Source organism: Phoca vitulina, unplaced genomic scaffold (assembly GCF_004348235.1).
Source record: "Phoca vitulina isolate PV1807 unplaced genomic scaffold, GSC_HSeal_1.0 scaffold80, whole genome shotgun sequence".
Lineage (NCBI taxonomy): Eukaryota > Metazoa > Chordata > Mammalia > Carnivora > Phocidae > Phoca > Phoca vitulina.
Genome location: NW_022589783.1, coordinates 6,240,468 through 6,251,981, shown reverse-complemented (window position 1 = coordinate 6,251,981; position 11,514 = coordinate 6,240,468). Strand labels below are relative to the sequence as shown.

The 11,514-nt window shown below is 53.0% G+C and overlaps 1 protein-coding gene across 1 annotated transcript; it reads left to right on the top strand.

Annotated features, from left to right (window-relative positions):
* Positions 1 to 2,682: 2,682 nt before the first annotated feature.
* On the top strand, positions 2,683 to 6,661 carry AOC1 (amine oxidase copper containing 1). The gene is made up of 4 exons (XM_032394421.1): positions 2,683 to 4,267; positions 4,899 to 5,184; positions 5,530 to 5,662; positions 6,309 to 6,661. The coding sequence occupies exons 1-4, from the start codon at positions 2,683 to 2,685 to the stop codon at positions 6,579 to 6,581; spliced, it is 2,277 nt and encodes a 758-aa protein (XP_032250312.1). The 3' UTR covers positions 6,582 to 6,661.
* The last annotated feature ends 4,853 nt before the right edge of the window (positions 6,662 to 11,514 follow it).

The following is an 11,514-nucleotide window of genomic DNA, read 5'->3' as shown; positions in this document are numbered from 1 at the left end:
GCGCAGCGCACTGGGTTGCAGGTATAAACTGCCCAGGGGCAAGATAGGAAGGGCACAGCCAGGGCCTGATGCCATTCTTGGGGTGCTGGGGATGAGAAGTGGGGAGGAAGGGCATGTTTCACTTGTGGTCTCACTGGCCACCAAGTTCTCCCTCCTCCAGTGGCTTCATCGCCATCGTCCACCTCACCCGCTACCTGCTTGGACTTTGGAATAGAAGATTGTACTAGGAAAGGTAAAGGTGAAAGGAATAGCCAAGTTCAGGTTAAAAGGGCCACAGATCACCTGCACATCTCCCTCCTTAGCAAAGCAGAAAGAAATTTGGCATTAAGAGATTATAAAATAGGGAGTGGCCATGAAAATACATGGAGGAACTTAAATGCATATTACTAAGTGAGAGAAGCCAATCTGGGAAGAGCTGCATACTCTGTGATTCCAACTGTATGACATTCTGGAAAAGGCAAAACTATGGAGACACTGAAAAGATCCATGGTTGCCAGGGGTTAGAGAGAGGGAGGGATGAACAGGTGGACAGGTGGAGCCCAGAGGATTTTTAGGGCAGAAAAACGGCTCTGTATGATCCTATAATGATGGATGCATGTCATGGTGCATTTGTCAAACCCCATAGAATGTACACCACCAAGAGTGAACCCTAACAGAGGCTCTGGACTTTGGGTGACAACGATTCAGCGTGGATTCATAGATAGTAACAAAAGTCCCACTTTGGAGAAGGATTTGTTCACTGGGGAGCGGTGTGTGAGTGGGGGTGGGAAGTGCTTGGGAAATCTCTGCATCTTCTCAATTTTGCTGTGATCCTAGAAATGCTCTAAAAAGCAAAGTCTTGGGCGCCTGGGTGGGTTAGTGAGTTAAGCGACTGCCTTCAGCTCAGGTCATGATCTTGGAGTCCCAGGATTGAGTCCCACATCGGGCTTCCTGCTTGGCGGGGAGTCTGCTTCTCCCTCTGACCCTCTCCCCTCTCGTGCTCACTCTCTCTCTCTCTCAAATAAATAAAATCTTTAAAAAAAAAAAAAAGTTAAAAAAATAAAAAGCAAAATCTTTGTTGGGTTTTTTTAAAGGAGGCTTGACAAAATTTAATAGCAGAACACAAGCTCACCCCATATCCTTTTGTTGGCTCTGGATTCACCCCAGCAGCCACTAAGTGTCCCCCACGCCTTTCAGGATGGAGAACACTAGGTCATATGAGTCCCTGGACTTCCCACCAGGGCCAGCGGAGGAGACGAGACAACCAGAGGGGACTGTGTTGGCAGCCCTGGGGGTGGGAAAATGAGGCGAAGACCCTGACCACAGCCCCCCAAAATGGAAGGGAAAGGGCATATCCCCAAATGCCACCTGGGATGGCTCCACCCTGTTTGGATGGTCAATCAGCCACAACTGGAGAGCCCCACCAGAAGGGCCAAAAAAGCCTCTCGCCACCCAGTCCTCACCCTCAAAGCCACAGGCCTGCAGCCTAATCACAGTCCAATTACTTCACATTGCTTACATTTTTAAATGTGTTGGCATCACAGACTGTCTTCATAGTTGACTTTTTTTTTTTTAAGATTTTATTTATTTGTTTCACAGAGAGAGAGAGAGAGACAGCAAGAGAGGGAACACAAGCAGGGGGAGTGGGAGAGGGAGAAGCAGGCTTCCCGCTGAGCAGAGAGCCCGATGCGGGACTCGATCCCAGGACCCCGGGATCATGACCTGAGCTGAAGGCAGACGCTTAACGACTGAGCCACCCAGGCGCCCCCACAGTTGACTTTAAAAAGGAGCGTAGCTAGCGTTTCCTGAGTGCTTCCTAGAAGGTGGACATTGTCCTAAATGCTTTATCCTTATTGTCCAATTAATTTCTTACACTAATTCTAGGAGGTGCTATGGTTGTTATTTCCAATGTAGTTGAGAAAGTGGAGGCCCAGAGAGTCTGAGCCACTTGCCCAAGGTCACACAGCTGGTCCTAGTGGGAGGTCGCACCAGCACCTGAGCCCAAGCAGCCTGACTCTGGTGTCGACTCTGTGAACTTCTACACTAAATTTCAAAACATATCTACATAAAAACTATTGTATCAAAAAATGTAGTTCGCCGTCAGTCCCCAATGACACAATAAGCACTCTAAGGCGTTTGGATTTGGATTACTCATAATCTAAAGGTGGAGAGGTAAGAACCCAAGGTTCTGCCATGCTGAGAAAATACAGAGAAAAGGGCAAAATGAGTTTATATAGGTAAGAAAATGCACGGGACTATCGGAGGTCTGCAGATGAGCAAGGAGAGAGCAGAATTAAAATTGATGGGAAGGGGTGTCTGGGTGGCTCAGTCGGCTAAGCATCTGCCTTCAGTTCGGGTCATGATCCCTGGGGTCTGGGATCGAGCCCCGCATCGGGCTCCCTGCTCAGCGGGGAGTCTGCTTCTCCCTCTCCCTCTGCACCTCCCCTACTTGTGCTCTCTCTCTTTGTCATATGAATAAATAAAATCTTTTTTAAAAAATCGATGGGAAGCACAGATCTAAACAGCGTTAGGTCCCCAGCTGCCATGGAGGCCTGCCTCCAGCTGGGGCGGCGAAGGCAGGGGGCTGAGTCTGTAGGAAAACCACCAGGCGGGGGATATCGCCATCCAAAGCTCCGGCCTAGTGGAAACGCACTTCCTCCCATAAACCAACTAAGTTCATCTCTGCTACTGCGTTCCAGAGCCATGCAGCCGGAGACCCGGGCCCTCGGCTGGGCCATAGCTGCCGTCCTGGTGCTGCAGACGCTGGCCACGGCCAGGTGCCCCCCACGGACCCTGAACAGCCAGGCCGCCGTGTTCGAGGACCTGAGCGCCCAAGAGCTGAAGGCCGTGCGCAGCTTCCTCTGGTCGCAGCAGGAGCTGAAGCTGGAGCCCTCCCGAGAACCCACTGTGGCCAAAAACTCCGTGTTCCTCATTGAGATGTTGCTGCCCAAGAAGCAACACGTACTGAAATTTCTGGACAACGGTGGAAGACCTCCGGTCCGCGAGGCCCGAGCCGTCATCTTCTTCGGAGCCCAGGCGCATCCCAATGTCACGGAGTTCGCGGTGGGGCCCCTGCCGCGGCCCTACTACATGCGAGAGCTGCCCCCCAAGCCGGGGCGTCGCACCACCTGGGCCTCCAGGCCCATCACCGGGGCCGAGTACACCCTCCTGGCCCAGGCCCTGCAGAAGCTCACCAAGCCCCTGCACCGATTTTTTCTTGATACCACGGGCTTCTCCTTCCAAGACTGTCACTCGCGATGCCTGACATTCACGGACGTGGCGCCTCGGGGCGTGGCCTCCGGCCAGCGCCGCTCTTGGTTCATCTTGCAGCGCTTTGTGGAAGGCTACTTCCTGCACCCCACGGGGCTGGAGCTCCTCCTGGATCACGGCAGCACCAATGCCCAAGACTGGACGGTGGAGCTGGTCTGGTACAACGGGAAGTTCTACCAGAGCCCAGAAGAGCTGGCACGGAAGTATGCGGAGGGACAGGTGGACGTGGTGGTTCTGGAGGACCTACCCCCCAAGGGCCAGGACGGGGAAGGCACAGAGGAAACACCCCTCTTCTCCTCCTACAAGCCGCGCGGGGCCTTCCCCACCCCCATGCCCGCGAACGGCCCCCGCCTGGTCCAGCCCCAGCGTCCCCGCTACACGCTGGAGGGCAACACCGTGCTCTACGGCGGCTGGAGCGTCTCCTTCCGGCTGCGCTCGTCCTCGGGGCTGCAGATCCTCAACGTGCTGTTCGGCTGCGAGCGCATAGCCTATGAAGTGAGCGTGCAGGAGGCGGCGGCGCTGTATGGAGGGCACACGCCCGCGGGCATGCAGACCAACTACATCGACGTGGGCTGGGGGCTGGGCAGCGTCACGCACGAGTTAGCGCCCGGCATCGACTGCCCGGACACGGCCACCTTCCTGGACGCCCTCCACCACTACGATGCCGATGGCCCCGTGCGCTACCCCCGAGCCCTCTGCGTCTTTGAGCTGCCCACTGGAGTGCCCCTTCGGCGACACTTTAATTCCAACTTCAGTGGGGGTTTCAACTTCTACGCGGGGCTGCAAGGCCAGGTGCTGGTGCTACGGACCACGTCCACGGTCTACAACTATGACTACATCTGGGACTTCATCTTCTACCCCAATGGGGTGATGGAGGCCAAGATGCACGCCACCGGCTACGTCCACGCCACCTTCTACACCCCCGAGGGGCTGCGCTACGGGACCCGCCTGCACACGCACCTGCTTGGCAACATGCACACTCACTTAGTGCACTACCGCGTGGACCTGGACGTGGCAGGTAGGACCCGGGCTTGGAATCACCCTCCCAGCCAAACATCTGCCTTCCTGCAGGAGATGGTGCTGCAACTTTCCTGGAGGCATAGAATCAGGAGCCTAGCCTGCCTCTCTGCAAACTACCGTGCTAGACATCTATGTGCCCCTGGAAAGCAGTGGAAGTGACCAGCATGTCCATGGCCCTGAATGCGGGCAGTGGGCCCTGCCCTGGCCCTGGGGCTCCTTGACCCTTAGAGGGTTGGATGGGGCAGAACAGTGCGCATGTGGGCTTGGGAGTGGGGACAACGCCTAAGGGTGTAAGAAATGTCGCTGCCTACGGCTGTGTAGTCTGCAATACTCATTATCTCCTGCATTAACAATGTCACCGTGAAACATGGCAGGGGCATCATGACAGGCTTTGGCTGCAGAACAGGCCTCACTCGGAGTTGTCTTCTAGTTCCTCTGTTAATTTTTTGGTTTTAATTCTTTCCTTCTACCCTACAGCTAGCTCAGTGCATATCCCCAACATCCTCTTCGCTCCACTCCTGATGGTTTGTTCTTGGATGTGGTCTGGGATGGAGATCCCAGCACAGAAATGAGGGTATTTCAGGTCAGGGGGATTCATTCTCATTGTCCTTCTTCCTGCGCATCTGCAGGCACCAAGAACAGCTTCCAGACCCTGCAGATGAAGCTGGAAAACATCACCAACCCCTGGAGCCCAAGACACCACCTGGTGCAGCCAACCCTGAAGCAGACAAGTTACCACTGGGAGCGCCAGGCGGCCTTCCGCTTCGGACGGCTTCTGCCCAAGTACCTGCTCTTCACGAGTCCCGAGGAGAACCGCTGGGGTCATAAGCGCGGCTACCGGCTACAGATCCACTCCATGGCCGACCAGGTGCTGCCCGTGGGCTGGCAGAAGGAGCGGGCTGTCACCTGGGCCAGGTAAGGGAGGCCTGGGAGGCAGGGGAGGGCTAGTATTCATGTGTCTCTGTGTGTCATTGTGTCTGTCTATGAGATTCTGAGTCTATGTGGTGGTGTATCTGGGCCGGTGAACGTGTGTGTGTGTGTTTTCTGGAACTGGGGCTCTGTGTTTGGGGAGGGGGAGGGGAGAGCCGTGCCGAGCACCTGAGCCTCAGTTGACGGTTGGTTGGTCTGGCTGACCCCCAGGAGATGATCTCACAATGGGGGGAAGACAGTAACTTCCCCCATCGTTGACCCTGAAGATGTCTCTGGGAGGGCTGGGAGGCCCCCTGGCACCCAGAGCCACCTGGCTTCTCTTCTGGGCAGGTACCCCCTGGCAGTGACCAAGTACCGGGAGTCAGAGGTGTGCAGTAGCAGCATCTATAACCAGAACGATCCCTGGGACCCCCCTGTGGTCTTTGAGGAGTTTCTTCGTAACAATGAGAACATTGAAAACGAGGTACTGGGGGCGCCTGGGTGGCTCAGTTTGGTTAAGTGTCTGACTCTTGATTTCGGCTCAGGTCATGATCTCAGGGTCATGGGATCGAGCCCCAAGTCAGGCTCCATGCCCAGTGGGGAGTCTGCTTGAGATTCTCCCTCTCCCTCTGCCCCTCCCCCCAGCTTGCGTGTGTGTGTGTGTGTGTGTGTGTGTGTGTGTGTGTGTGCGCGCGCTCTCTCTCTCTCTCTCTCTCAAATAAAGAAAAAAGGAAAAAAAAAAAGAGAGAGAAAATAGGGTACTGGCCCTGCCTTCCTCCAGGCTTAGACCAAGACCAGATCTGGGCAGGGTCCCAGGGTGGAAAGCACAGCTCGCTGTGTGGTGGACGACCTCAGCAGTCTGCCCATTCCTTAAACATGGGACTTGCGGGGGCGCCTGGGTGGCTCAGATGGTTAAGCGTCTGCCTTCGGCTCAGGTCATGATCCCAGAGTCCTGGGATCGAGTCCCGCATCGGCCTCCCTGCTCCTTGGGAGCCTGCTTCTCCGTCTGCCTCTCTCTCTCATGAATAAATAAATAAAATCTTTAAAAAAAAAAACATGGGGCTTGAGGGGGTTACCCACCCCTCCCCCTCTGAGCCTCCTTAGCGCTTGCCCACCCCTGTCTCCCATAGGACTTGGTGGCCTGGGTCACTGTGGGCTTCCTGCACATCCCCCACTCAGAGGACATTCCTAACACGGCCACACCCGGAAACTCCGTGGGCTTCCTGCTCCGGCCTTTCAACTTCTTCCCTGAGGACCCATCCCTGGCGTCCAGAGACACCGTGATCGTGTGGCCCCGGAACAGCGGCCCCAACTACATCCAGCGCTGGACCCCGAAGGAGGAGGAGGGGGACTGCTTGATGCCTGACCCTTTTAGCTACAATGGAACCTACAGGCCTGTGTGAAGGACCCTCTGCCCCCAACTAACCCCATGTAGAAGCCCAGGTGCCCCCCAGGGACAGGCAATAAAGCCCTGGGGGCTCAGCTCTGCGTGCTGCTTCTTGGGGGGAGGACGCACCCAGATGAGAACACAGGTGGCCTTGACCTCCCTGCACCTTGGTCTACTCCACCCCAGAAAAGACCTCTATCGCTAAGGCAAGTGATGCTCACTGAAATACTAGATTCACCTATCAGATTGGTTTTAAAAAAAAGACTGGCAGCTCCCTCTCCGGGGTCTGCGGAGGACTCCGGGATGTCGCCGAGGGGCAGGCAAAGTCCTGCGGCCATAGGAGGATGCTTCAGAAAGCGGGCAAAACTGCCAACCCCTCTACCCTGCGACGCACTGATCCAGCTCCCAGGGCTTTATCCCAGGGGTCTCCCTACAAACACAGGACAGACATGTGCTCACAGTGATTCACTGTGGCGCCCTTTGTAACAGCAGAGTCTGGAAGCAACCCAGACGTCATCTACAAGAGAGACCCGCGGGTGTGAATAAACAACGTACAGCCACACAATGCAATCCGGGTGATTGTATGGGCAGGGACATTCTCTGCACTGGTGGGGAAAGAGCTTTGGGATGTAGATACCCCAGAAAGACAGGCAAGGAGATAACTAAAGCCTGTTGTCTTAGTCTGGTCCAGCTGCTGTAACAAAATCCCACAGACTGCGTGCCTTATGAACAGCGGAAGTCTACGGCTCACGGTTCTGGAGGCTGAAGTCCAAGATCGGGGTGCCATCAAGGTTGGGTGAGGGCCCTCTTCTGGGTCACAGACTTCTGATTTCTGGATGTGTCCTCGCATGGTGGAAGGGGGAGGGAGCCCTCTGGAGTCTCTTTTATAAGAATACTGATCCCATTCACTAGGGCTCCATCCTCCTGACCTAAGCACCTGCCAAAGACCCCAAGTCCAAATACAATTACATTGAGTGTTAGGACTGCAATATGAGTTGGAGGGGTGATATACACATTCAAACAGTAGCGGCTGAAGGTGATGGGGAGAAGTGGATGACATTGGGGAGGAAGCAGGAGTCCTCAATGTAAAGCAAGCCCCAGGGAGTGCACCGACTACCCACCTTCTCCTCTCCTTTGCTGAGTTGTTTTCATTTCTTAATCATGAGAATGTATTACCCATTTGAAAAAATGTAAATCTAAATTTTAGAAGAGAAAGGGAGGGAAGAAAGGAGGGACTCTTTTTGCTCATTGATGAAACTGATAAGGCAGGCTGCTTCCTCCAGGGTCCCTACCCCTCCTCAGACTTTCTCCTCCTATCCCAAAGAGGAGAAGACACGGGGAAAATAATCAGCCCACAGATGTGGTTGGTTCTCTCTTCCCTCTCCATCACGCCTCTGAATGAAGACTTGGTGCGTTCCCACCTGAGAGTTGGCCTACCCCTTCCATTCCTGTTCCTCTTTATCATCCATCCAAATGAGGGGGGAGGGGGTGTCCATCATTCCCTCCTCTCCCTGCCATGCACCCCGCTGTTGGGACGACCTGAGACTTGAGTTTGGGCTTTAGAGGGGCTCCCAGGACAGCCCCCCACCTCCTTTATCTGCTGTAGTCTCCCCTAAAGGGAAGCTGCATGGGCTCACCCACTAGGCACGGGGGCCCACCCCTAGCTAACCTTCACCGTGACCTTGTTTTCCTCTGCCATTGTTCTGGTTGCCTGTTCCTACCCCAGGAATCTGGTGGGAAGGTGTGGCTGTGGTGAGGGCAACATTAGTCTGGGTTCCCTGGTGCCCAAGGGATGTTAATCAAGCAAACAAACTTGCATTGTGCTTAATATTCCAGGAACCCCCTGGAATAGCTTTTATTTGTATGGCAGTAAGAGGGTGAATCTTAAGCTTTTCATCTTAACACCGTTAAGACCAACATTATAGGATTTGGACACAGCACTTTTGTAACAACTGATACATTATTTAAAATAGCAACAATTTTTATCTTAGCCATTTTTAAAATTTTTTGAAATTATCTGAGCGTTGTTTCAAAGCTTTGGAACTACTAAAACACAAAAGATTATGAATGTCCACAACAGAAAAAGGAAGAGAGCAAAATTTTTAGCACTAGGAGAGGAAATCTAATCTTCTTAAGCAGGGTTAGTAGTTCAGTAGACAATAACTCCTTCTGAAGGGGAGCCAGGAAATGCATTTGCTTTGAAACTTTTTACTTTAATTAACCTTCAGCCTTACTGGAGTAGCTGTTCACTGTGCTTTAAAAATTCTTTTTTTTCCCTCATCCTACTTTCCTCAAGTTATGCCTATCATGAGTATCCTACATCCTAACATCATTCTAACATCTGGCAAATTCCATAGGTTAGCAACAACAACAAAAAGAATATTATCTAAAAGGATCAGTCTTTAACAACAAAAAATTATGAGACACACAAAGAAACAGGAAAGAGTGACCCCCACACATGGGGGGGGAGCAGAAAACAGAAACTATCCATGAGGGGACCCAGATGTAGAACTTAGCCAAAATATCAAAACAGCCATTATAAGTACATTCAAAGATCAGAGGGAAACCATGCTTGAAGAAGTAAATAAAGCTGTGACAAGGTCTCAGCAAACAGAGAATATCACTATAGAGATAGAAACTATTTTTTAAAAGAACCAAATGCAGGGGTGCCTGGGTGACACTGTTAGTTGGACATCTGACTCTTGGTTTCAGCTCAGGTCATGACCTCAGAGTCGTGGGATCAAGCCCCACGTCAGGTTCTGCACTGGGCTCAGAATCTGCTTGAGATTCTCTCTGTGTCCCTCTCCCCCCCCTCAAATAAATAAATAAAATCTTCAAAAATTAATAAATAAAAGGACCAAATGGAAAATCTGGAGTCAAAAAGTACAATCCCTGACATGGAAAATTCCCTGGAGAACCTGGACAGTGGATTTGCTCTTACGTCTACACTGGAATTCCCAGCCATGTTCGGGAGACAATCCACATCAAAGAGGGACAGCCACGTGCAGCCACGTGTCGGTGACCTGGCAGCAGGTTCTGGGCTGACAAGGAGGTCATTGCCTGAAGCATGTGTGGCCAAGATATAACTGAGCAGATTTAGACTTGACCATGGGCCTGAGCAGATGCCCAGGCTCTCACCATGAGAGTAGCTAATTAATTAAAAAGAAAGATGAGAACAAGGACCGGAAAAGTCCCAAGAGAATGGGCCTTTTTCAGTGTCTATGGATCTTCTGTAAAGCCCAAAGATGACAACATTGAGCACATAATACCCCATGTATTATAAGACCTAGAATTTCATGTACTGTCTCGACATCACTGAGCATCATCACACAACCCCAAAGCCCCAACCATGAGTTCCCTGCTCTCTGCAGATATGCCCCTCACCCAGCAGGAGACAGTCCCCATACAGCTCACTGTTCTCCACCTGGTTCTCAACCAATGGGTTTCACATACCCACCACCTGCCATCCAGAGCCCAAGGACAGCAAGAACAGGCTACATCAGTAGGGCAATTTTCCCTCCATCCCCGTCCCACCCTAGCCCGGCCCCCAAGAGCCTGAGCAGAAGAACAGGCAGGGAGGGAAAGCCAACCCAACTCATCCCCAGGCCAGGACCCTTGGACCTGGGGTCAGGCTCAACTGGGAGGAGATGGAAACTTTGAATTGGATGTCAGGAGGGAGTTTTAAATTAACTTGATGGGGCTGTCTAATACCCGAACATAATCAAAAGCGATGGTAGGATGTGCTCCCAGTGTCATTAAGAACAGGATAAAAGAACCAGCCAGCCATAACAGGGAAAATATTCCAGCCCAGGATCCGAGGACAATGAGAAGAAAAGGTGCTCCTAGACCCAGTGGCCAGGCTCAGCGGTGGAAGCTGGACCCCTGCAGGCCTGTCTGTCCCAGCTGGAAAGAGAGGAGAACAAAGACCCACCTTCTCCCTCCCCACCCAGTCTCCCACCAGAGCTTCCCACTGGTGGAATCTGTAGCTTAGGAGCCCCAGCCACAGTGCCTGTTCCCAGAGTGACAGAACAGAGGAGAAGGGCCAGGGGAGGGTCTCAGGAACAGTGGAACAAGTTGAAAGGCAGCAAATGGAGAGGGGGACGCTCCATTTCCACTCTGCACCCCATCCAGCTCCAATTGTTCAGTAAATTGGCTCATAGTCATGTTGGCCCCCAGGAAACAGGACCAGTGATGCTCAGATAATGCCAGGGTGATCTGGACCCAAAGTCACGTCCAGTCAGTGGTCCTTGGGGTTAATCTCCTGGAGGAGGAGCCCTGACTGCACCCTTTGGGGTGAGCAGATCTTTCCACCCAAATCATGGGCACATCCAGTGATTTGCTTCCCACACGGTCAGGCTGGCCCACGGTCCTCTCTGGTGGCTCACAGACCCCAGCATATAGGGTCAGCGACAGGGAAACTCTCAGAGCTGCCCAGACATCTCTTTGTGTGTTCAGCTGGGGGGTGGGTGGGGGGGCAGTGGCAGACGTCCCCAGGAGACAGACCCTTGTTATACACACCTCCATCCACCCATACTTGCCAGAGGCTCAGACCCTAGGAAAAGGGGGCGGGGTTGGTCCTATGCATTTTCCCCCAAGACAGGACCAAAGTCCCAGCTCTTCCTGGGAAGAAAGGCTGGCGGGCGCCCCCATGCCAGGCTTGGCAAAGCTGTCAATTCGGGAGAGCACTGACAGAAGGAGAAGCACAGGGCTGGGTTCTGAGTGGGAAGAAACACCCCCACCCCGCCCCCAACCCGCTTTGCAAAAGACTACAGAGATCCCACTGAGAGAAAACCAGGATTTACACCCTCAGCCTCCTCCCCCCCGCTCCAGCCCAAGCACATTTCCTCCCCAAGTAAAACAGAATGTGGTCTTGTTTGTGGATGCTCTGCTCCCAGGTGGAGATGCAAATAGAGAAAGCCTTGAGTGAACCAAGTTGCTTTATATAACGA